This window comes from Odontesthes bonariensis, chromosome 19 (assembly GCF_027942865.1).
Source record: "Odontesthes bonariensis isolate fOdoBon6 chromosome 19, fOdoBon6.hap1, whole genome shotgun sequence".
In the NCBI taxonomy this organism is placed as follows: Eukaryota; Metazoa; Chordata; class Actinopteri; order Atheriniformes; family Atherinopsidae; genus Odontesthes; species Odontesthes bonariensis.
The window spans coordinates 18,424,902-18,451,268 of NC_134524.1; the positions used below are offsets into that span (position 1 = coordinate 18,424,902).

The following is a 26,367-nucleotide window of genomic DNA, read 5'->3' on the forward strand; positions in this document are numbered from 1 at the left end:
GACTAGTGTTATGATTTGGGCATTTTTGGTCTAATCTAAGCAGACGTCACTTTCGAAAGCCCCCCTTCAGATTATTGGCCGAGCGAGCTGTCAATCAAAGGCGTGACTCAACCACAGTCATGTGACAGATGTTTTTATTGAGTCGCTTCCGCATTCACTGAGTGTTTTCGCCGTGTCATGTGGGTGTCAGAAACCCAAACCTATGGGGTCAGGGGTTAAAATCTCCAAACCGACTCCTCCGACATATCTACCAGGGGTCTAAGAACTCCCCGCTCTTCCAGAGACTCTTACTGGGTGTTTTAAAAGGCTAGGGCCCGGTGGCAGCGATGGCGGACGGGGAACGGTCACCACTGCTGTCCGAACAACACGATGGGACAAACGGCTTCTCTCCCGGGGAAAGCTCGCATGGATTTCCGTCGAAGCCCCAAAGTATGTCCTGCTGTTTTCTTAGCTTTCAAGTCGGAGAGATACAGACTTACTAATAGGTTTCTGAACTGCAAGCTTGACCATTTCAGTCGGTGTTTAGTCTTGAAAATGCCAACATGTGAACTGTTCTGTTCGCAAGCTTGCTAGCTTGCAGTTTAGATAAAGAAAGCAGTCCTTTGTGGCGGTAAGAGACATGAGCCCATGAAAATTCAATTAGTAGACATTTTTGTTTCGTCACTGACGATAAGCAGCGATTTCAAGCTGCCACAGTGACGTGACAGTAATGATCGAAGGCTGTTTGGTGCGGAAAATGGGCTTCAAAAGTACAAACGTACTTTAACGTGCTTATGGTCAGTTTAACGCTGCATTTCCTAAAACAAAATCTCCTGAGCTTTGAGGGGACGTTTCTAACTTTAATTATTTCAAGTACGTTAGTCATTTATGAGGTTAAAACACGAAGTATTCATATGTCTCTCCAAATATGAGATTGAGCTGCTTTAGTGCAGTTCATGCCATCAGTAGTTTGGAGTTTTAATCAAAGAAGTCACTTTGGCGAATGAAAATTAAATTTAAAAAAAAAAAAAATACTTCTTCCACTTCGAAATGTAGAAGAGATTTGCCTTTGTGTGCATGTGCCTGACTTGTTTATTCATTTATTGCTCTTACCTACTCAGAAACTCTGTTTTCTCTCTGATATCCTTGTGCTGCTTCCTCCTGATTCGGTTATTGCACTTCCTTTATTGCATTTGATGAACTCTCAAGTCTGAGCTTCGGCTTTTACTGATGCCACAAATCACACTTCTTTTTTTTTCTTTTTTTTTTGTCGGTGCTCCTACTCGGTGCTTTGATACCCAGCTTGAAGAGTCACTTTCGTCAAGTGAAAATGACAATTTTCAAACTTCTTACTCTGTTTCGAAGGAAAAGACGTCAACGTTTCTCTAGCACCGGTGGGAAATCTTAAAATGAAACTCGGTCCCTTCCTCCTTGTCGTCCCGCCTTGCAGGTTTTGCACCGTTCCCTAGTTCAGTGGCGCCCGGAGAACCTCCGCCTCCGTACTCCCCACAGGGCAGCCCGGACAGCAGCAGCGCCCCGGTCATCAGCTGCCGGGTCTGTCAGAGCGCCATATCTGTGGAGGGCAAAACGCACCAGCATGTGGTGAAGTGCAGCATCTGCAATGAGGCTACGGTGAGTACGTGTAGTTGTCCTGTTGTGGCAGATTCAGATGTTCTAAGGGTATTTTATCAACAGCTTGAGCTTCTTATCTTAAAGACAGACTGCTAATCCCCCTTTAGAGCTCAGACACAGTGTCGTAATCTTGAAGTGGTGAAAGTTCGCACCAACAAATGATTTATTTCTTCTTCTTTCTTTTTTTTTTGTCTTTTTCAATATCCTCACTTTTCTGGCCATAGCCGATTAAGAACGCTCCCGTTGGAAAGAAGTACGTTCGCTGTCCGTGTAACTGTCTCCTGATCTGCAAAGTCACATCGCAGAGGATCGCCTGTCCAAGGCCTTACTGGTAATCAGAAGAAACAAGTGTGGGATCGGATTTCAGCCGTGTCAGCTGTGGCTCGTAATCACGCCGCCTGTGTCGATGGCACGCAGTCATGAGACGGTGTTGGTTCTGTTTAGAAATAATACAGTTTTTGTGATATGATCTGTAATTACTCTTAAGTTTTGTTTTTTTTCTTTTTCTTTGAATGGCAGTAAACGCATCATCAACCTTGGACCAGTCCACATTGGCAGAGACAGTCCTGAACCACAGCATCAACCTGTTGGCATCAGAGTCATCTGTGGGCACTGCTCCAATACATTCCTGGTAACAAACACACACTCAGAAACCCACTAATGGCTCACACACTCCATCTGACAACACGAATTTGACCTACTTATTTTCAGTTGTGTACCTTTCTGTGATTTAACAGAAACAGTTTCTCTCTCTCTCACAGACACACACAAACACACACACACACACACACACACACACACGGTGACTTTTCATTTCCGCTTTCTCTTTCAGTGGACAGAGTTTTCAGACCGGACCCTGGCTCGATGTCCGCACTGCCGCAAAGTGTAAGCATCTCTGCAGTTCTTTCCGCCTGCATGGGAGAGTTAAACAGATGTGTGTGTCTTTTGCTTTGCCTTGTGACACAGTTGTTCATGTTGCTCTCGATTTGCTCATCAGCTCCTCGATTGGCCGGCGGTACCCCAGGAGGAGGAGCTGGCTGTGTTTCCTGCTGTTCGTCGTCTTTGCGGCCTCCACAGCAGGACTCGTGGTGTGTACCTTCGTGTGAAGTTGTGCAATTAATGATTAATTCATTCAATAGGCTTCAAGACAAAAAAAATATGCTGTAAATTGGAAATGGATGCCGCGGTGTAACAAGCAAGGTGCATTTTTAAAGCCTAAGTACAATGCGGAGGCTAACAAATGCAGTGGGTTTATTTACCTTGACCGTTTGTCGCAGGTGAAGCATTTTGCTGTTCAGCTCAGCATATCACTTAGCACTCCTGGTAAATGGAAGCCTCTGGTATTTTTTTGTATGATGTAAAACAACGGATAGAAACTAGATCACTTGAACGCACACATTAAACACCATTAGTCATATAGAGCATTCGCAGAGTACCTTGATTGTGCATTAAACATGTCAGGAGTTTGGATGAATGAAAAAGTGTTCAACGCGTCATTGCGTCTGTGCACATTTTGACGTGTCTCTCGGGCCTACAGTACTCAGCAGTTGTGTGAAAGTCGTATGAGAATTTTAAAAGTGTGGTTTTGGTCAGACTAACGCAATCATTCTTTTTTTTTTGGCTAGTGTAATGTAAGCATGCTCACAGTGACGGCAGTTGGAGTCGGAACACTCTGGGAGGAATTTTAACGGGGGCGGTGAGCTGATAGCCGCTCAGAACGAGTCCACTGAACTTTTCCCCCCCATCTAAAACAACTCAAACCTCGCAGCATCACTTCTGTTAACAGATGGTTATTTGCTGTGTCACTTTATTTCTTTAACTGTAGAATGTTTGTGTTGCCACCCACTTCACAGCGCTGTCTGTTGCAAAAGTGACACAGTGTCGAACCTCCCTACTTTGAAGTTTTTAAGGGTTTAGATGTTTTCGATTGGCCCCGTCCGGAGCAGTGACATGCTTTTTACAGCATTATTAACCCCCTAATACAGTTCACACTTTGATTTTTAAATTAAAAAAAGGTGGTTTGGGTAAGAAGCTGGTCTTGGATAAAGATTGCATGATTGGTGAAACGTGTGCAAACGTAAATGGCAATGCAGTGTGTCAGGCAGAAACAGAGTTTGTACAATTTTAACTAGCCTGAAAGTCAACATGTGGTATGAGCACCAATTGTTTTCCTATTTTTTATTGATGTCACTTTCAGACCCTGTTCATCTGCTGAATACATTTAGTTTTCCCAGGTCTGTGACTTCTTTTGTCCTGCGCTTGTCCCGTTTCCTCAAATTTGTGCAACGCAACCTGTGTTAATATATGCCACATTCTCAGATAATAACTCTCTGGGAAATCCGCTTGTTGGTGCAAAAATGCCATTTTATGTCTGTCACACTTTTATCTTTGGTGTTTATCATAGATGCATCTAAAGAAATGGGAACAAAAAGATGAATCTTGATGAGATGATGAGCGCAGCTGATCAATTGATAATTAAAGAAGGGGGTTTAACTTTGTCGTCTGCGAGTCTTCAAAACGCAGTCGTGTGTATTTTGTCACCCAGCTCTCAGGTTGTAACCCAACCGGTGTGTGTGTTTTCAGGTTGGTACCTGGAAGCCCGCCCAGCACTCGAAAGGGATCTATGCGTCGTGGGTGCTGCTGATTCTCTTTGCGCTGTTCACCTTGTTAAGAACCATCTACTGGAGGTGTCTGAAAATCAGCGACCCCATATCCAGCGTCACGTAAAGAATAAGGGACTGAGAGGAGGGAAGAAAGGAGGAGAGAAGGTGAGGAGGAGGTCAAAAGGAAAAGCGGTGAACGATCTGTGAGACTCGTTGCTGACGTGAGGGGAAAAAATAAATACAGGAAGTGAGAGGATGGAGGGATTTGTAGATGTACAGTCTGAGTAACGATGATTCAACATGTTCAAAAATACCACATTTATGCCAAACTGGATTAGAAATATAAAAGAGTCACCCAAAAACACAGTGGGGAAGTCATTCAATTTTTGTCGGTATCTTCTATTTATTATCTTGAACTGGTCACAAAGTCGTTTGAAGAGAGAAAAAGGGCAAAACAGCAGTTTTCCTCTGTGTTGGATTAACCTGACGTTTCAAAGACGGATTGTGCAGTTTGGAGTTTCCTGTGCTCCCAGTGTTTCCTCCGGAACTCGTACGTTAAAATGAAAAGCTTCGTGAAAACGTCAGGTTTTGTTTGGCATTAGCACGGTGAGGTGGGGGCCTCGGTTTCGCTATTTGCTCAAACCAAACTGCGAAAAGGATCGTGGCGGCTGTGAAAACCGAGCAGCAGAAAATGGGATAATGGATTTTTTTTTTTTTTTTTTTAAACCACAATTTCATACATTTACTTAGAAATGGATCAGAAACAAGTCAAAAAGAAGTAAATATTACTTCCCTTTTTAAAAAAAAAAAACGGTTACTTTGATATTTGGGAAAGTGTGCTGTCGCATCGTTTGCTTGAGTTGGCCACTCGCGCTGACGTGTGTGCGCGATAACAGAGTTATGCACACTTGCATTCAAAATAACAGGTTTTTTTTACGTGCCCTTTTTATTTTCCGTGGTCTTTGGACAGAGCTAAGCGAAGTGTATCCTAGAAATGATATTCATGAAACTCTCAACACCGTCTCACATAACTGTTATTAATTATAAATAATCAGCCGGCATTGTAGATACTGCAGATGTGACCAAAATATCAGTTCCTGAAAAAGCAACAGTTCTCTACTTCTCAGCAAGCACTACGGACATCCCAATTACCTCATCGAACCTAATGGGACATATCAATAAAGAAATGCACTCAAAGAAGCACACACGTTTCATTTTGAAGGCATTGTTTATTTAAAAAAAAAACAACAACAAAAAAACAAGTTTACTGGTGGATGATGAAGATTAACTATGCTGTAAATGTTTTATTTCAACCGGAAGGTCCGTGTTCGGTATAAAGTGTGTGATTAAAATGTAAAATGTGATTGTAATGAGTTGATAAGATGAAGTAAGGCAACGAGCTAACTGTCGGAAGCTTGTAGATTGCATAAATACTCTGAGGGAAGTGTCCTTTTGAGTGAATGAAGGATTTACATTGGGAAATGTTATATAGCAGCTTTAAAAAAAAAAAAAAAAAAATTAATGAGTTAATGAGGTAACATTGAGATCATTTTGCCGCATTTTTTTTTTTTTTCTCTCCTCGTGTCCGGCTATTTGTTTCCGTTAGTTATTTATATCGACTCAACTCAAAAGTTCTGGTTTCACCAAATGAGACGTCGGTTCAGTTTTAGTGAGAACAAACTGCCACAATGAACTCCTGATAACTTGCTGATCTCGTGCATTTTCCATTTGAACCTTCGATGGAAATCACCGATAAGCACACGCGGGGAATTGCGACGTTAGAAATCAAGCCCACATTTTCTGAAACACAAGTAGAACCCTAATCGAGCGTATTCCTGTGAAAGTGTAAATATTTTTGAGTGAATGTTGACTATTTACAGACTTGTCAGAGCTTCTGCTTCCCCCTTGTGGCTAATCAATGTAAGTACCTGCTGACTGTGAAATATGTTGCACTACACTGTACCGGAGTACTTGTATGTCTCTGTGACTGTATTCTGGTGGAAGGAACTTTCTTCTGTATATTGTGAGACAAAGTGATGATTTTAACAAAGTTCTCCGACTCAAATGTGCCTCTTGCTTTCATTTATTTGTTTTGTGTGACAGATTTTGGTGTTTTGTCCTCGCACGATATCACCCAAGGTTTAACATCAAGGACACATAGCGGGATTCTCAGTGCTGTTTGCGCCCCTCTGCACTCCTACTGGCCTCGCCGTGCCGGTGCGTTTTACCCTTTAACGGAACCCAATTTACATATACAAGTACGTATAGGAGGCCGGTCTGCTCTCATTGGTTACATTTAATGGAAATCAAAAAAAAAAAAAGCATTTTACTGAACGCAAAATTAACATTTGGTGATATTTGTAGGGTCGTGACTTTGAGGCACTCCCTGATCGGCATCAGAGTATTAGAAACGAAACTCGTACTTATAACTGTGTTAGTTTGTCCACTTGCTTCTGAATCTTTAAAATGGAAGAACCAAAGGAAAAAAAAAAGGAGAACATTCTTAGGCTTACTCCTTGTTTTTCACACATTTGCATTAAATGTGCAAGTTGTTGGTTAACTTGGAATGAACTTGCCTCTTATAACCACAAGAGGTCAGCAGTCGGGAGGACGTGACTAAGTGTTTACTGTATGTTGTATCTTGGAGCTGAAGCTTGAACACTACATTCTGGGTGTGAGTCCTACTAATTTACTGAAAAGGGACGTATCATGTCATCAACCTGAAGGCTCTGAATGGAAGTGTTTCTGCTGCTACACAGAGTCAGGTTTCCACACTTTGCTCACGTTTGCTCGTGTATGTGTTTTTATGCTGTTTAAACTGTCAAAGGTAATGATGTGTCCGATTCTAAGTTGTTTCTTTTTTCTTCCTTTAATGCCAGAGAAAAAATAAAAATGTGTGTTATAAACAAATACTGAAAGTATTCATATTTGGAAAAAAAAGGCAAAGTGCGTCTTTTTTTCTGTTACCACAAACGGTTGGATTGATTCATTTAGGGCAGGGTTCTTCAACGTTTTTCAGGCCAGGGACCCCCAAACTGATGGAGAGTTGGAGCAGGGACCCCCCCCCCCCCTACTATTTATATGGCATACAATTGTGTTTTATATTTAACAGGGCCTAGTGCCGTGTGTAAACATAGCTACTCTGTTATTGTACATTCAATACTAAGCTATTCAAATAATACACAGGTTAATAGATTCATGTTTTTATTTTAAACATGTGCAAGGTACAGGGTGGCCGTGCCACTGCCATTTATAAACAAACATCTTGCATACAAAACTGAGCTATTCAAATAATCCACAGATTTTAACCTTCAACATTCATGTAGATGGGACAATGAATCCTCAAACCATCTGTGCTTGGCACACGTTTGCACACAATTTGTGAGAAAAAACTGTTTTGAAAAAAAAAGTTAAAAATCGTCTAATCAACAAAAGATTTCGCGACCCCCCCCCCCCCCCCCCCCCCCTGCAGTACCTCCGCGGACCCCCTGTTGAAGACCTCTGATTTAGGGTTTACACCACAAAATGTCACATTTGGAAAAAGAAACAAAATAAAACATATTTTCCCCAACAGTAGATGCATTTAACTGGGTAACCCAGTTGGAGATTTCTTACAAACGAGTCAAAATGTTTGGCGCTCTCCCCTCGCTGCCTTTGCTATATCCATACGGCTTTAAATTTCAGTGTTGCTTTCACAGAGTGATTTTTTTTTTTTTGGATCACTGTCGGTCTGCACCATTCAGTGGAGCTTTGTTCCATCAGCCCAAACCAGAACAGACGATATGCTCTACTACACTTCAGACTTCATACACCTGCCTCTGTCTTCTGTCACAGTAATGGAGCCGCTGGAAGCCGTCCACATCCATCACACTGTCTCCACTTGTGTTACAAATCTTGTAGATTCTAAATCTAAACATGCACCTTTTCTCTCTGTCATTCTGGTACAGGTTGACATTGATTTGGTCTATCTAAAGAATGCTGCTCCTCAACTAAACTGGCTTGTTTTATACTTCTTTTCTTTCTTTCCGAAAATCAAATCTTGTGTTCTTGAGGCTCACAAATGGCGTACGCACAGCGGTGAGCTTCTTAAATTTACTTTTGTGAAGTCTTCTCTTCACGGCAGACTTGTATGACGATATGCCCAAATGTCCTGCGTCTTTAGCTTGGTGTTGGGATGAAGTATGCAAGCCTTCACTTCTGTTTTCTTCTGTGGATGGTAAGTAAAGCACAAGCCACGCATGTCTGTCACAGCTTTATTTCCAGTTCTCCAAATACTACCCTTTTGATCCTTTTGATTTAAACAAAATCAAAAGGATCTGAATGAGTGAACATGTCAATAAAGAAATTAAAGCAATATTTCCTGAACAGTCTACAAAGTGTGGCTAATACTAATGGGTCATTGAAACTGTATTTTTATTCATTAATTATTTTTACTGATAGATTTTTGTATAAAGATATTTTTACAGTCATTTTTTTCAAGCATTAAAAAGGTTCAAATAAGACCTAGAACATGTCTATTTTTAGCATAGCTGGTCTATATTACTTCCCATCGCTCAGTTTTCCAAGACCGTCCTTCTCTGCTTTCTTCTCCCCGTCTCTTCCAGTCCCCCCCACCCACCCCCCACCCCAGCTGCCGGCTCAGAGAGGGTGTAGTGTAGTGCACTACAGCCTTCCTCTGGATTCGCCTTTCAGTCGCTTGTGGCTCAAATCCTGCTGAGCTGGCTTGAGCCCTCCGAACGCCGGAATGCTCAACTTGTGCGACACCCAGGATTTTGGACACCTAAAATTCCAAACTGTCGAGCCGCTGGAGAACATTGCGTTTAAGAGATGAGCTGCTTTTTAAATCAATTGCTTATTTTCAACTATACTGGCTGACATTTTTTGGGGGAGATTCTTCTTCAGGAATTTATTCCTATGGAAATGCAAGTAGATTAAACTTTGAATTTAATGAACCAAAAAAAAAAAAATACTCACTTTTTCTTTGTACCTGTGGAATGATTCTTTTTTTCTTTTTCTTTTTACTTATCCATATTGTTATGATTGGATTTATTCAGTCTTAGAGCTTAAACATCTGCTCCAGATTTTAAAAAGAACTGATAGCAAAAAAAATGTGTGAGTGTGACAATTATGGATGGGAATAAGCAGACAATCCTAAAGTTTGTGTGAGTGCTTGTTTGCTTCTGTGTGGGTGGGTGTTTTTGGTCATGTTGGAGGAAAAGAAGGTCCCTGGTTCTCCGCAGCAGAGCAAGACGTCAAAGACCAGTACAAGCAAAACCTGGAACTTTGATGCGGGAAAAACAAGCCACATCTCATCCAACAGCAACACCTTCAGTCCGGCACACCGGTGAGAACTGAAATATTTTTTTTGTCATTGCAACAGAAAAATGCAGCAATGCATGCAACCTTTTTGCATTATCACCACAGTTGTGTGTGTGAACCTTTAGCATCACCCACTCAGTCATTTGTGATGGTAATGAGTCGGAGGACAAACAAAAATAATGTGTCAAAAGTTGCTTTAAGTCTCCCGGCTCCTAACTCGCCACATAGTCATCACGTAATCCAAAGATTGACGAGAGGAACATGAAACACTGCTATGTTTTTCTATCCATCCATCCATCCATCCGACATGAAAATATCTGTACACGGAAATACAGTCTAATGGCATTTAGCAAAACTATCATGAAAGTTGCAATTACCAGCTTTAAAAGGCTTACATTAGCTGGGAAAAAAAGGGGGTTTTATGTTTGTTTTCAGTTGCTGCTCACTTCTGCCTTCACTAGCCGTCCGGTTAGGTTTAGGCATGGGAAACTACTTGGTTTGAGATGCTTCAAACAGACCATCTCACAACGTCTGCTGAATGTTTAAAATCTCCCTTCTCTGGCTTACCGAGTGACGAGTCCTGTCTTTGCAGGACATTTAAGTACATTTTTGCTTTGCTCCTATTTCAAATGTGACCAAGTTAGCAAGGTGAAGGGGATTAAGAAGTGCTCAGTACCAAATGCGAACATTCTTTCATCATTTAGATATCCTTCTCTTTCATGTCTTTTGAAGCAATGCTGGGGCTTGAGTCAGTGCAGTAACACAATTAAAATGCCATCAGTAGCATTTAAGACTTTTTTTTTTCCAGAGACCTTTGTTTAGGATTCTATCAAAGTTTTGCTTCTAAGCTTTGGAAAATGAATGGTTTGATTTCCTGAGGACAGTATATGCCACTTGTAAGAAAAGGCATCAAATTTTGTCTTATTTGTTCCAAATGTTGTGAGATAAACTGACCAGAACGGTTTCAGACCTGTTTGGTTGTTCTTATGGAGTCTACATTGTTGGGCCTTGCTCTCATATGGAGCAGTCATGCGAAATAGTCCGCTGGTGTTAACCTTTAGCAGCCCCACCCTACAGCAAAACAATACAACAAAAGCACGTTAACTGGACTATGTTTGTATGCTGTGTTTCATCTATCTAAATCCAAGGCTTTACAAGTTTTCCTCAGCTGTGAAGTTAAGAAGTACCCCTAAATAAGTGCTTCATGTTTGCTGTTTTGAATATATAGCATTTTTTTGTTTTCAAAAACAACTGTTTTGAGTTTAAACACGCACTAAAACTGCACTTTTAACCATTACACGGACACCAAAGTGTTGTTCAGTTTTGCTAAACAGAATAAAAACAAGATATTTCCTCGTGAGATTTATATTTTCGGTTTCTAGTTCATTTGTGTACCATTTCATTCCAACCAGATTTAAACCTGGAAGAAGTAACTGGGATTAAGAATATTACAACAAGTCTACACGCGAATACGCAGAATCTGTTAACGGAAGCTTTCCGTCTCTGTTTGTGGTCCGCGTGTGGACGGAGTTACACTTAGGTACAGGCTCTGGAAAAGATTCGGCGCATATTGTCCAAAACTAAATCCGAAAACACTTGGTCGTCATCTGAATAAGCATTGCACACAAAAGGAAGTCTCCTTTATCAGGATATCCGGATATATCAGGATATATCCGGATATATATATATGTGACTGGAAGCAGTTCTTGAGGAAGAGGATTTGCTATATATATATATATATATATTCAAATTGCAAAAGTGGTGGTTTAAGAATAGTCAACTGACAACACTGACAAATTAAAAAAGGCTTTAATTGGAAGTACTAATATCCATGTCAGTGTAAAGTCTTGAAGTGAAGCGTGAGTCTGAAAACAATTTTTAATAGTTTTCCCAGACAGCTAACACTGGCGAGGCCTTAAATACTGTGATCGTGTTCCTGTGCATGGTCACTATCCATGCCTCTAAGCCCCCTAAGGTCTTGGCTGGGCTCTGGTGGGATGATATTATTAAAGGAGTAACCACCAAAAAAAAAACACCTCATTATGTGTGACCACAATAGAGAGAAGGATCGAGAGAGATGGGGACAATTTTATTGTGATACGTGGACAAGGTAATGGTGGACAGAGGACAAGATTAACAGCTCTTTGAGCGAAAGAGTCCAATTCATGACAGGTGTGAAATAGCTATGGTTTGAAGCAAGGCCTTACTCTGAGCTCTGTTGCTCTGGATAGACGGCTGGATATAGTAGTGTTTATGCGCGTGTCTGTATGTGTGTTTGGTAAAAGTACGTACACTTTATTTATCTCAACACCTTCCTCGTCTGTATCTCAAGTTTTACAACAGCTGTGATTCGATGCCTTTTTTTGTACTCCTCATTACCACTCTGTATGAATACATATCTGTGTGAATACATAGGATTCTGTTATGGAGAAACTGGGAGTAAATTGTGATCAGTCACAACTATTAGAGACTTTTTTTGTGTGTGCAAAAGTAGACCTATTGCTCAAAGAAGAGCCACTACAAGGATGTGGGAGACGGATATGGTCAGCTTGACATAAATGTCATCACGAGAGGGTGTAGATGAAGTTGTGTGCCGATTACTGAACAATTTGTAGTGACTGTGTGGACTGGGACACATACTTGATGCATGGTGCACATGTGTGGAATACCTCCCCCTGTACATCCTAATCTAATGTATATGTATAAAACATCTTCTTCACATCACATTGTCAAAACATTGACTAAATACATCCTGAAATTTGGCCAAGTGCCAACGCATAGAGAACTGCATATTCTAGCTACTAAGTGATGAAACAGCCAAAGTTGTGTGAATCCATCGTTGCCCAATCACAGAGTAGCTCTCATGATGAATAATATGATACAAGAAGAAACCCAAGAAAGACTCAGGAGACTGGAATCTCCTTCAGCTTAAAAACGCACTGACCTTGAAACGTCATTGTCTCATTTATTTAGCCTACCCACTCCCCATATGACCAAACACCTCGTAAATGTTTTAAGAGGGTTTCAGTTTTGCAGTGCGGCGGCTGTGATTGAACAGGTGGCCGCGAACATTCAGCTGCCTCTTTTAGTCCCATCTTGGGTGTCTCCTCTTTTTAACGTTGCTCATTATTCTGATTATTGTTACTACCTTTATGATCTTATCAGTGTTTCTGTTTAATAAACGCAAACTCTTCCTGAGGTTAACACCATTGTTTTTCAGTGTACTGTTCCCCGGTCGCTTTGCTCTCTGCCACCTGTCGACCGTTAACACTTTAACACGGCGTTCCAGTTGATCTCCACGCGGCCCACCTGATTTTACACGGGCATAAATTTAGCATCACAGATGAGAGCCAGAAAAAAAAAAGTTTTTTTTTTTTTTTGGTCAGCTGATCGATTTGTTCTATGTTTGATGGGAGTGGTGCACAGACAACATTAGAACAGCCTAATAATAATGATAGGACGATGTGACAGATGAGGAACGGTAGAAACTAAACTCAGCGGAGACAAAAAATGTTAAACGTTGCCTAACATGGTCACGATGAGTGGGATCTTTTCATAGCCTGTCTGAGCTGTTTTTAATGGTTTTGTTTAGATTACATTTAGGAAAAAAGCCCACCTTGGCTTAATATACAGTCACTTGAAAAAGGAAACACTCCCTACTTTATCTCTGAGGTTATGGAACAAAAATTAAGCCAAAATGCAGAAGCACCCTGACTGCTTCCACAAGAAAAGAGAGGGTAAGGAGCTGCCGATCAAATGCACTTTATCCATTGATCATCGGCAAGTGCGAGCACCTCTATGAAGGCAGAAGCTTTGGTTTGGTCTTAGAGAAGATGACTTAATAGAACCATGCTTATATAATTATTTTTGTGACATTACAAAAGTTTATTTAAAAAGAAAGAAAGAAAACACACGTATCGCTTCCCTTGTCCCCACACTGTCCATGTGTGTTAATGTCACTAATGAGACATTAAAAAGTGAGAACTCTCCTGTCGCAGAAAGGCATTTGGGAAATTCCCTGTACCGAAGATCGTTCTTTCTAAATCCATGCAGCTCGGCAATCTCCTGACGAGCCGGTCACTTTGCATTCGGCTCCATTTGTTCATCCAATTGTGAAAACATTTTCTGGGTCAACCAAGAAGTCCAGGCTCAGAATCGGGTTGTTAAGTGTGATAACTCTGGACAGGACGTCATAGCATAAAAGAGATCTTTACAAAAAGGGGAGCTACAGACTCCCTTTAAGCTTTGTGGTTAGAAAAATATCTTTTTTGATGGAATCTTGAGTAAAAAATAAATTTACGGAAACAAGTATTAATCACTATCAGCAAGTTGTGGAATTAGAAAACACTGATTTGACATCTTTGGTACATTAATATTTTTAATCTTAAAATAGTAAATGTCATGGGGATAGTTTACTATATCCGTAGATACAGTTTCAAGTGAGTGAGCGTGTCTGAGACATGATGCCACCTTGATGTGATGAAAAGTCTCAGCTGTAAGTGAAGCCGCAGTGTGATGATGTAACTCAAACTGGTCCCACACAAACGCACTGATGCAGTATCACTGTCATTTTCCGCTGCCCATCTCATTCTAGCCCCCCGTGAAGTCAGACAGGACACATTAGAGATGTCCAGCTGACAGATTGTCTCAGTGCTCACACATAATCTGCCTTTTGAGGATCTAATGGTTTCTCTGTGAAGGCTTGTTTGAGAACAAAGTCATAGAGTTATCAAGGGCTGCCTGTGGCTACTTCATGAACAAACATGTGGCATGGTGGTCTTGCACTGTGTCCTCTGCGCCTCTCTCAGATCCTTGATTGTAGTGGCCATTTGTCCATAAAAAACAAATTAAACTTAAACCAAACAAAATCAAAAGACCACTGATGCACCATGGGGATGTGGTTTAACGCAGGCAAAAGAAGATGAATGTCCAAAAATGAATTCTTGCATTTTCTGATTTATTTATTTCCAAACAATAAAACAAACAAAAGAACAAAGAAAACGTGCTGCTCTCTCCTTTTCCCTGGTAAAAAAACCATTGGCCCACCCCGGTGCATGCTGGTACTCCAGGTGCCTACCTACATAAAAAGCCTCAGGTGCCCAGTGTGACCCAATTAGCAAAATATTCTAAACAAATAACTAACAAAGAATATTAGCAAAAAATCTAATCTAAATAAAGCACTGAAATTAATCAAATAAAGTTACTCATAATTAGCAAATTCAATTTACAACTAGAACCAAAAAACCAAAACTAACTTTAAACTCAAGGCTTCAAAATAGTCAATGCACAAAAGTTCATTCAGAGTGAACAGTGTGAGCCACATACACACACGCATTTGTTTGCACATTTTATACTGATCACATTGTAGTGTACTAAAACACACCAAAGAACGCACCAGGGGCAATATATAAGGTAAAGTATCTTAACCAAGGACACCCTGAATAGTGGATGCGGATTGAACGGCTGACCAACGCATTCCATCTACCAACCCACAGTGCATCCAAACGGCCAATCCTCCCATAAACACGTCCGCATGTAAACACAGTGCAAAGTCACTGAAAGGTGACTCTTATGGAAAACTCCTTCCAGGGTGAAGACCTTCCCAAGCTCATTTAGCAGTGCTGATGTGTGAACAGGAAAAACTGAGTTTTAGGCATTTGATATATCACAGTGTACACCTACTGATACTGCATCCATAAAACACTGGAAAAAAGCTGATCTAACATGTCCTTGAAATGGCACCATGTGGCTTTTTGGATCATCATGTGGACACAGACACGTTTTTAATGGTGCTCGCTCAGTGCGTTGCATGCACATTGAGAGCTCTGCTAAAGCCAAGCTGCACACTGGGAAGCAAATCCTCTTCCTCAAGAACTGCTTCCAGAGTCACATATAGCTTGAACCATTGCATCCTCGTGCCCATGCTACCAAGTTTTTTTCCAGAGAAAGGAACCAATCAAGTCATCTTTTGTACTAGAAAGCTAACTTTAGCTTTGTTAGCTGGTTGAGTTGGCTCCTATGATGAGTGGCTGTAGTCATTTGGCTGTTTGTTGGAGTAGAGATTGAACAACAGCTTGTAAGAAGTACATTATGTAGTAATGCAGAAAATTCCACCTTACCGACACTTGGGCTGTTACTTATATTTGAACAGCTGCTGCTCATAGTACTGGAGCTGCAATTTTGTGACTGGAGTTGAGTAATAAAATCAAGGGCTATAAACTGCACTTGGACACGACTTCAGCACTTGAATATATTCATGGTTTTCTCCATTTCAATTTTCTTTTTTTTTAAAAAAAGGAGGCTTTTTCCGTCCGGAGAAATGTTCTCAGAAGAATTTATCATCTTGAAATAAATTCAAAAGGAAAATAAATATGAAGAAATAAATTAATTAATTGCGTCAACGGTGCCACTGTAGATACTTTGCCATCCCTGCCTACTCAGTTAAAAAAAGAATCTGTTTCCTTCTGTCAAGACATGCATGTGCTGACCTCATGGTGTTGAGTGCAGCTTTCTGTCTGAGCCGGCAATGATTTATTTTCATCAACGCTCATTGGACCCTCTGCTAACTAGGCCTCAGAGGATGGCTGCGGCTTTCAGAGCATTGATTTACACAACAGCTATAGGTTACAGGTTAGATATAGCTCCGCATTACCGACTATTTCTTCCTATTTGAAATATGAAATAAATAACAGATATTCTTCAAATCGCTGTCATCGTCAATGATAAAATTCCTAAGATGCAGAGAGATTTACGACCCCGACATGTGTAGCAGCAGGGTTTGCGTGGTTCGAGTTGCCATGTGGACTCCATGTCCCCTCTGCGTGACAGGTTAAACCCATCTGTCTGTTGTTAGGCATGTCGCAGAGGGGCAGGGACTCCCTAAAACTGCTGAGGTAACTGCACACCCATATCTCATGATTTGGGAGCCGTCAGTCAAAGGAGGGGCATGCAGGGTGAGGGCTGGCAGCTGAAAGGAGTGATGATTAGGGGTTTGACGACATCACTGCTCACATTGGCAAGAATATCTGTACAGTGTTGGTAGATGGAAAGATAACTTTTATAATCTCCAAGGGCACAACAAGTTAGCGGGACCAAAGCATTGTTCTTGTATTTAAAAGGTTTGGATTTACACAAAAGACATAACTGTTCCCTAAGCAAAGGGGCACGTTTGACTTGACATGCTGAGGGGAACAGATGAGAACCATAGTACAAGACGGTGTCCTGAAAAATGTAACATTCAAATGGTTGAAAAAACAAAAAGATTATGACAGGACAGGACATTCTAATGGGGAGTCATAATGTTAAACAAGACCATCATGTTCACTTAAACAGGATTCAATTTTCAGGAAAACAGACTCTTTGTGACAGTTTTATCAACATCTCATGAGCCCTCATGTTGAAACCGTAGAGCGTTGCTCTGTAAATCACAATGGTGAGGGAAAAAAGGAGCCATGTTTTTTTTCTGAAAAGATACCATGGGCTGAAGACGGATACCAATTTCACATTCCTCGTCCAACTTGGCGGCAGTCCCTTGACTGTCGTCACTGATCTGGGGTTGGGTTACTCGTAGTCAGAACCGCTCAGATCAAGAGAGAAAATTTGACCTTGTCTGATGGGCACGGAAAGCACATGCTGCAGATTCATACGCAGACACGGATAAGAAGTAGAAATGTTAGCAAGTAGAAAAAAAGTTGGAATGCACATTGAAAAGAGAGGGTTTACTATAATTTTTTTTTTTTTTAAAAGTCAAAAAGAACTTTTTCCACAGTGCCTATGTAGTGCACCTTTTATTTGTTAACTTAACCACTTGTGTGCCATTCCCTTGAACCCCCCCCCCTGAATTATTATTATTATTATTATTATTTTTTTTTTTTTTTTTTTCATTTTGGGGAAGGTGAATTTACTGAAGTGAGAAATCCCAAAATTATAGAGCCATATCGGAATTATTTATTTCAGGTATAGCCACTTGTACAGGGAGTGGCTTAGAAATCAAATTTTCCTTTAAAATATTGTTCAAAAGGGATGTATAAAAAAAATTTATATATATATAAATAAATAAAAAAGTGTGTATACCAGTCACTTTCCTCATTGGGAGAGGTGTGTACTTAGTTGACAAAGTAGACAAAATTATATCATAAATGTTAAATAGAAAAAAAGCATGTCATTACACAACACTATATATTCATATATGTATATATATATGAATATATAATTAAAAAAGCAACTGAAAATTATTATCCGTTATTTTCAGTGCACCAGAAAGACACTAACTAAATGCTAAATCAGAACAGTGGACACATGATGGTTAGATCATACTGGGAAAAGTTGTGTTGAGCAGGAATGTGTGTGTTTAACAGTTAACACGCAAAACATATTTTTCTTTCCTCGCATGCCTGAACATCTATGCGTGAGTGTGTTCTGTGGTGAGGTCACCGCCATGAGACTTCCATCAGGGGTAGTGATGACAGCTGAAAATAAAACTGAACCTCTTTCGGCTCAGCCTCTCCTGCCAGACACACACAAACGCACACTGTCGGAGTTCTGCCAGTCAGCTGTTGTCATGGTCAGGTGCTAAGCCTTGTGGTCCAGGGGAGGGGATAAAGGGGGATGTATTAGTAATTTGCCTCAATACATAACAGAAAGTGATCCTTTAATGAAACTATTCATCATCACCTTTTGATAAACTGTTGACTCAACAGTCTGTAAAGTCAATAGCCGCTCATTATCAAAAGACTTCAAGCTCATATGCTGGCTCTGAGCACGGAACGTCTCTGGTTGTGTGTTGCTAAATCCATCTGAGGAATCTGGAAGTGCTTTGGAGCATGATCTGCTGGGCAGTATGGCCACACTTAGAAACTAGACAAACTTAGCAACATTATGGGGGATGACACGACAAACTCAAGGAAATATTCGCTGATTTGTACCTTTATTTCCTTATCGCTTTCTCCTTACGGCTTATGTAACATTATCTGATATAAAGTCAGGTGTAAGTCACAATAAACATGTCAGACTGATGGTGGCCACTCAGGGGAGGGCATAGTTCACCAGAAATGTGTGAAATAATTTCTGTCATTAATTTTTAAGATATAGTTTAATATATGATTTACTAATTCTAAAACGTCATAATATGATTTATTATCTTGTGCGTATACAAGAGTAAATCAGGCCAAACTAAAATACATATAGAAAGAAAATTACTATTACTACTATTGGCTACTCAAAATGCCCAATTTATGCAATATTCATATAAATATTCACTTTTTGTTTGTTTAAGATTCTTGGCCAAATTGCTCAGATCAAACTTTTTTAGTTGGAAAAACCCACATAATTCCCCCGGCTGTTGGTGGAGACCAAACAAAACAAAAAAAAAGTCTAGAGTATAATTATTTCTCTTCTTGTAGATTTTAAGTTAAGTGAAGCCCCATCGTCGCAGTGTAAGGCTTTTTCTTTAATATCAGTTGAACTGCTCATTCTCTTCTCAGTTATTGAAGAAAATGATCAGTTAAAACACTGAGTGCAGTGCAACACCTCAAGTTATGTTGAGAAATTGATAATTCTCAATTCTTAGAATGAAAATAAAAATCTTAAATCCCCCTATAACAAGTTGAGGATCAATTAAAACAACTAAATACAATTACTCAGCTAGTACCTATACAAGATCTCACTGTATGACACTTAATACGTCTGATGTTGAAAGTTTGAAATTGACTTGAAAATTGGGTTGCAGGTCTTTTTGTTGCCCCTTCCAGCAATGTCACAAGTGACCCTATGAAGGGTCCCACCTGCGAGTCATTTAACACCAAGTGGAAATAATGATCTAATAATATATTCGATATAACGACGTATGTAAAGATGCCAACAAACATTTTTTTAATGCTATTCGTCATTTTCAAAGTTCCTTTTACTTTTTCTTTGGCTGAAGCTGTGTGTCAAAAACTATTTAGAGCCCATGATTCAGTGAGTTGTAGATTAATCTTTGGCAGAAAATACTTGAAGTAACTGTTTTCTGTATGATGTTACTAGTCTTTCGTGTTGTTGTGAAGAAATTTGAGGTTTGTTTTTCAGCCATTCTGCTGTAGATCTGCTGCTATGCTCGGAATCGGCTCATGCTCGGATCATTGTCCTGCTGCGTGACCCAGCCAACTTTTAGCTGTCAAACAGATGGTCTCACATTTGACTGCAAGGTGCCTGGATTATGTAACTACGAAACAATCTCAATTCACAATCCCTCCACCACCGTGCTTGACAGTTGGTATGAGATATTTAGGGTACCATTGTCGGACAGATGGCCTCACATTTTACTCTAGAATACTTTGGTATACAGAGTAGAGGTTTTTCAGGTTTGTTCAGATAAAACTGATGTGTGCTGTTGTGTTCTTTTAAGAAGGAAACTTTCGCATGCCAACCCTTCCAAACAAGACATGACCTTAGGGTGAACTTGCTGGAAAATCCACTCCTGGGAAGATTGACAACTGTCTGGACTGTCTTTCCAACTGTCGAATGGCGGACTCCAAATTGCTTGGAAATATTTTTGTAATCCCGCACAGATTGACGGGCAGCAACCATTGCTCCTCTGTAAACATGGCTGTCTTTCCTCCTTAGCACTGTGTTAATGCACACCTGGATAATCTAGACAAGCAAACTGACAAAACCTCTGTTTTTATAGAGGTGCTCACAGTGCTCACACTGGTTCTGACGTTTGGGTTAGTTTTAGTTCAATTAATAATGACACAGAGCAATATGTCATGTGTTGCTCTTCATCTGAGGTTGTATCTAGCTATAGTTAAGACCTGGGTAGGGCTAGATGGCTTTCTATCATGTCTTGATACATAAAACTTTTGTATTGAAAGATGGAGTATTTTTTACGCCACTGAATGTAAACTATAGTGCCTAATTTCCTTTTAAAGTCCGTGCTTTAAATCTGAAGGCACCAAAACCGGAAGTCTCTTACTTTGACGTCGCAGTTCCGTTTCCCGTTGACTCTACTGCTAGTCACCGAAGTGCTAACAAGCAGGAGGCTAAAACAATGCTTTCATCAACCGAAGACGTATGAGTTCATCAGGACCCGAGGACATCCACAAATAACGACTGGTATGTAACACAAAGTCGTTATAAAGATGTCAAACGAAGAACTTTGAGTCGAAGTCGGTCTTTTCGGTGTTTGTTAACTTGTGACCGCGTTAATGGCAACAGGCCTCGGAGAAGCAAACGTTGACGGACGTATTTTTTTTTTCGATACATGACGGTGATATTAAAAAAAGATGTTTAATAATACTGAAGAAATGTATTCAGCTGCTAGTGTAATAAGATGCACTGGAAATTTAACACTGACTAAACCGTTTCACAAAACCCATAGTAAACGGTTTGTGAGATACAGCTCGCTTTGCTTTTTAAACACTAAAAACTTTTTGATATTGTACATACGGGGAATGTTGTTGCCGTAGATACTTAATTCCTCAGCGCAAAAGGGGTAATATAGCCCCTGATACATTACACGATAAAACGGCATCAAGCCGGGTTCTCGACTCCCTCCCCCGCCCCTGAGGTGTGTACGTACTGCGGCCCAGTGACAGCATCCTGCTACGGTGTGGACTCCTCATCCTGATCCATGATAGGAAGCAGCCTGCCCGGGATACTCCTCTCTTCCACTGTCCCCTTGAGTAGCTCCACGCTGCCGTTGATGCCAGCTCTCTTGTCCACCAGCCACCAGTGTGTCTTCTCAGTGCTGCCCAGCTAAGCCCAGCACACGATAGATCAGGCCCCCACAGACTGCTACTGGATGGAACGCGAGGAAAATTCACCCACTCAAGCAGCATTTTTCATGTTTCGTGCTCGTTTGTTGTTGTCATATGTGTGCCAAAGCGAAATGTCCCAAACGGTCCATTTCAGCTGTATGGTATGTATCATAATACATCCAACAACGTATGTGGGAAGAACCTTGTAATATAATTGTTCTTTTATTTGATATAGTTTAAAGGATTGTCATAAATCAAACAAATGAGTAGTTCCAAGTGATGTTGCACCCTTTTTACTCGAGGCCAATTATGAGCGTATTTATTTTGGCCACTATTGAAATCATGATTATTTGACACGATTACCCATGGATGTTTCTTCCTGTATTTGTTCAACTTATAAGAAGCAAACTTGTCTTTAGATTTATCTTTTTTTTTTTCTGAACAAAATATGGAAAGAATAAAGTTGTTTATGAGCTTGAAGCCCCCTCCAGCTGCCCCACGTCCATGCAGCAAAGTCTACAAGTGGTGGCCGAGGCTACAAGAAGCCCAGCTGATGGAGGACCAGCTCCTGTGGTGACCTGCTCAGACTCCATGGCTTTATTTCTAAATGGCAGCTGCCGGACTGAGAGTGAGCTGACGAGCAGCCTGGAGGAGACTCGTGACCATCCAGAGACGAAGAGGGGCACTCCACAATTCTTCATGACGATCACCCATGGAAACCTCGTTTGGACTGTTTCATCCACCAGATTGATCTTGATTACCAAATACATGGGGAGTTGAGGTGACAGGCAGTTAACATAATGAGCCGGGCTTGCTTCATCGTGTTGAACCGTTATTTCAAACTAGTTTATTTAAAATGATGGCTAAGCAGCATCATTTGTCAGTTTGTTTAGCCCACTGCTACTTTTAATAATCTCTGTGCCAGAGGAGCTGTACAGTTGTAGTTAAAACTTGTATTTACTTCAGATTTATTTTAAGATGCGGGATCATGTGTCGTATCCTCTGCTATTGCCTATGTGCTTACAACTACTCCAACAAGTCTCATGATGGATGGAGGGTGAAGTACCATCAAATGATGCAGAAATATTTTTAACAGAATTTAAAGGGTTTTGCAACCCTTAAACTAATTCTAACAGAACTTCATATTCACTTGTAGCATGAGAGGAATAAACTCTCAGAAGTAATCTTAATCTGAAAGAATGCTGCAGTCTGAACAGGAACTTCATGTTTCCCACGCACTTTGTTTTCAGTTGTTATATACATGTTCTATCTGCTATGCCCAGGAAATAAATTAATTTGTCTCTGAATATACCTTATTAACTTCTATGACGCTGTTTTGTCTTTTTGTCACTCCTTTGATGTTTTTACCTCCTCTGTTCTTTCTTGCTAGCGAAGACCTGGAATTTATATTGATGGAATGTGTAGCTGGCAGGCGATCTCAGTGGGCAAATTGAGAGGGACCTTCCAGTTGATGGATTTTTCACCTCCAAGAAGTCCAGTCCCACTCAATAACCCCATTTCTTTGTTGTTGTTGTTGTTTTTTTTTTTTTTTTAAATTTTCAGCTTTTCTTTGCTATCGGAGCATTGCACTTCTTCTCCTGCTCACGGGCCTCTAACGAGTCCCCTCCTTGGAGGGCTTCCAGGGAACTCGCTGCTGATTCGAGGGCATGCAGCATCTTTGCAGCTTGCTCAACTGAAAGCCCAGCTCGCTCTGACGCAGATGAACAATGTTCTCGCTGTTGGTGGCCGAGCTGCGACCTTGACTGCAAACTCCAGCACACCTGTTCCGCACATAGCCACAACAGCACCATCACCAACTGCTGTGGCCATCAACCTCCTGAACGTCCTGAAGATCGCCAACACCATGTCCCATCCCCTGTATAACCCCTATGTCCCGGGCAAACAGAGTTCCTCGCAAGGTCAATATGGACACTCCAGTGGACCACCAGAGAGAGACCCCCGAAAGACAACGCCTCACCTTGGACCTGGACCCGGCTTTAGCTCTTCTGGAGCTTCTTCTGTGACTCTTGGGAACACCGGGGAAAAGATACCATCACTTCTAACTCTGCCAATAAGCTACAGACCTGAAAGGAGTAGGGCCACAGTGGATGCTGACATAGAGAGGTCTGTAGACATGCATATTAGCAGAGCCAGGGAGGAAGTGAGGCATCAGCCTGTAGGCCAGGGCACTCGCTTTACTGGCCCTCAAAGAGAAGAGTTTCCTTCCTCCAGCACAGGAATGACATCTTATTTGACATCCACGCCCTCTCAAGGACACAGACCTTCTGAAGTTGAAGGTGGCAGTAGCTCCTTGGACTGGTTGCCAATCTACAAAAAGTCCTCTGAGGATCATTCTTCAAAAATGTATCCACCCGCTTCATCTGGCTACGCAAGCAGTGGTGACGGTAGGTTTAAGGCCTCCAGTGAAGGACAACGCGATATGCTGCCCATTCCAGGTTTAGGAGACTTTGATGATCCGATGCAAGACAAATCCGCACCCCCAAAAGAGTCCGGGCGCCCCAAGTACACGTCAGAATCGGCCTCCAACATCCTTCTACACTTTGGACTTGAAAAGGAGGACTTAGAACATCTCATTTCGTACCCAGAAGACCAAATAACCCCTGATAACCTGCCTTTTATCTTGAGGCAAATCCGCATTCAGAAGGTAAAGAGAGTTACAACTGCAGGCCACTCAGTACCCTATTCTAAACCTCAACCCACCACAAGTGTGAGTGAGATGGACAGATTGAATACCACTATAGGGGCAGGGATGCACCCAGATGAGATGTCATCAGCTATTCTTAAACCAAGTCAAGTGATTGACTATGGTCATACAGGAAAATACACCGCAGGGGTAGGAAATGAGATTGGAAGGACTATTGGCAGTACAGCTAACAGTGGGGGGAGTAGTGGTATATTGCTGATGAACACTTTCAGTAGCAGCAGCCACAGTAGAGAACCACTGCAAAGAAGTACAAAAGAGATGAAAAGCAGTACCTCAATTCCCTCACATGACCAGATGAGTTCTGTCACCAGTTTTGGCTCAATGAGAAGCCCTGTGGTTCCTCCAAGCAGTGACCCAGCTAAAAGATTGCAGACTCAAATGAACCAGACTTCACAGTCATCAGTCTTCACCAATTTCTCTATACCAAAGACGGACACGGACGCAAGACGTCTCATTTCCGAATCTCTTCCTTTAAAACCAACAGAGCCAGATCGCCAGTTGACCTCAAAAACCCAACCACCGTGTACTCTGTTCCGTGGTGTTCATCCAGGCCGTCCCGGCCTTGTTCTTATTGGCAGCAATGACAGCAGTTCCAGCAATACTAAGGCTAAAACTCAAGGGCAAGCGCCAAAAGTTGCTGAGCAGATGAAACAGCAGCAGACCCAACAGCAGATGATAAAACAACAACCACCGCAGCAGCAAGTGCAGCAGCAGCAGAGTCGACAGCAGCAGCAAGTGCAGCAGCAGCAGAGTCGACAGCAGCAGCAAGTGCAGCAGCAGCAGAGTCGACAGCAGCAGCAAGTGCAGCAGCAGCAGAGTCGACAGCAGCAGCAAGTGCAGCAGCAGCAGCAGAGTCGACAGCAGCAGCAAGTGCAGCAGCAGCAGCAGAGTCGACAGCAGCAAGTGCAGCAACAGCAGCAGAGTCGACAGCAGCAAGTGCAGCAACAGCAGCAGAGTCGACAGCAGCAAGTGCAGCACCACCTAAAGCAGCCGTTGCAATCGGGACAGCCTTTGCAGCCGAGACTTTTACCACCTGCAAAGCTGCTCCCTCTGCCGTCTGTCATCCCTGGGATCGCTGGTGTTCCTCCAACTCCAACTCGGCCAATCTCCAGCCAGAAGGACTACTCCCCTCGTACACCGATGACATCTCCGAACAATGAGATGCCAAGAAATGTGAATGTTTCCAAGCGCATGCCAACACCAGCCATGTTGCAGGACTATGCTGCGGCCTCACCAAGAGTATTTCCTCATGCCTGTTTGCTTTGTAACTGGCAATGTACCTGTATGAAGGTGAGTGGAAAAACGGCACTTTGTTTACCTGTTTGACACATTTCTTCATTTATTGTAAAATATCATTTTTACATTTTATTTAATTTAGAATCATTTTTCTAGTTTTTGTATTCAAAAGGCTCTCGCGAGGATACTTCTAAGCCTGGTTTTATTTTTGGGAAATTCTTCTTTTATTGGATCGGTATTCAGTACACAGTTATGGTAGTGAAACTTTTTGTATTTCGGGGGTGGGAAGCGATTGTAAAACCCAGGGTCACAAACATTAATGTGACCCAAACTGAATATGGTTACCAGAATGGTGTGATACCCTTCAAAGATGTTTTATTTGTAATTAAAGGTGGAAATATGTGACTTAAATGTAATTTGACCGTAAAGACGTGAAGCAAATTTTTCAAGCAGTCCCTGAAAGTGGAAACGATGAACTTGACGTGGAAGAGCATGCAATCTAAAGAGCAAGTGATTCGGTAGATGATGGAAGATGCCCGTTTTTCAGTCTTGAAATTGTTTTTTAATCGTCGTAAGAGTAATGCATCTTGTGACCTGGAAGAGTTTTCTTTCTTTCTTTTTTTCGTTTGAGCCAAACCAAAGATTGTATTTTTGTTTGCCACTGCGAAAAATCCTACAGAACACAAGCAACTATCATACTCAAGCAAAAAATCCAGTCGAGCAGACACACACCGGCTTCCGCTTCTTAAGTACTTATCACCCTTGGGTGATGAGCGACTTGTTGTATAAGCACAATCTAAACTTGTCTAATCTCGCTTGACAGTTTTGTTTTCATTTCATTGCTACTAGGAATGGATCACCCACCAGAATTCCAGCCTTCACCTTGAGAACTGCAGACATCTCCGCACACAGTGAGACTTTTCATTCTTTTTAAAGTGTTACATGGATGTATTTCTGCATTATAAGGTAGTAGTTGTTCTAGTACCCACAAGCCATTCATAACTATGGACATCGCTGCGTCTGACGCAGGATTCTTCTTCCTTGAAGAACCTACCTTTTTTATTTTTAGAGCTCGTTGAGAAGACTTAAAACTTAGGAATCAGTTATTCAAGGTACCTCCTGTGTTGTTGTTTCTTTC

At 41.4% G+C, this 26,367-nt stretch overlaps 2 protein-coding genes across 2 annotated transcripts in view; both read left to right on the forward strand.

Annotated features, from left to right (window-relative positions):
• The first annotated feature begins 132 nt into the window (after positions 1-132).
• On the forward strand, positions 133-6,279 carry LOC142368908 (type I phosphatidylinositol 4,5-bisphosphate 4-phosphatase-A-like). Its single transcript, XM_075451117.1, has 7 exons — positions 133-429; positions 1,430-1,611; positions 1,836-1,942; positions 2,131-2,242; positions 2,444-2,496; positions 2,609-2,699; positions 4,195-6,279. Exons 1-7 carry the CDS (start codon positions 327-329, stop codon positions 4,336-4,338), a joined length of 792 nt encoding a protein of 263 aa, XP_075307232.1. The 5' UTR covers positions 133-326; the 3' UTR covers positions 4,339-6,279.
• A 2,997-nt stretch (positions 6,280-9,276) lies between these two features.
• The window catches only part of LOC142369076 (uncharacterized), a 32,251-nt gene continuing 15,160 nt past the window's right edge, over positions 9,277-26,367 (forward strand). Inside the window, exons 1-3 of the mRNA XM_075451315.1 lie at positions 9,277-9,558; positions 22,832-25,283; positions 26,079-26,140. Coding sequence (XP_075307430.1) covers positions 9,419-9,558; positions 22,832-25,283; positions 26,079-26,140 — 2,654 coding nt within the window. The 5' untranslated portion in view covers positions 9,277-9,418. The remainder of the gene's footprint in view (positions 9,559-22,831; positions 25,284-26,078; positions 26,141-26,367) is intronic.

What these genes read in the sequence shown, in the direction of transcription:
- LOC142368908 (XM_075451117.1), top strand. Translation starts at nt 327, where the DNA reads ATGGCGGACGGGGAACGGTCACCACTGCTGTCCGAACAACACGATGGG. An exon ending in GCCTGTCCAAGGCCTTACTG is followed by an intron (nt 1,943 to 2,130) that starts GTAATCAGAAGA and finishes TTTGAATGGCAG; the next exon opens with TAAACGCATCATCAACCTTG. An exon ending in CCTCCACAGCAGGACTCGTG is followed by an intron (nt 2,700 to 4,194) that starts GTGTGTACCTTC and finishes GTGTGTTTTCAG; the next exon opens with GTTGGTACCTGGAAGCCCGC.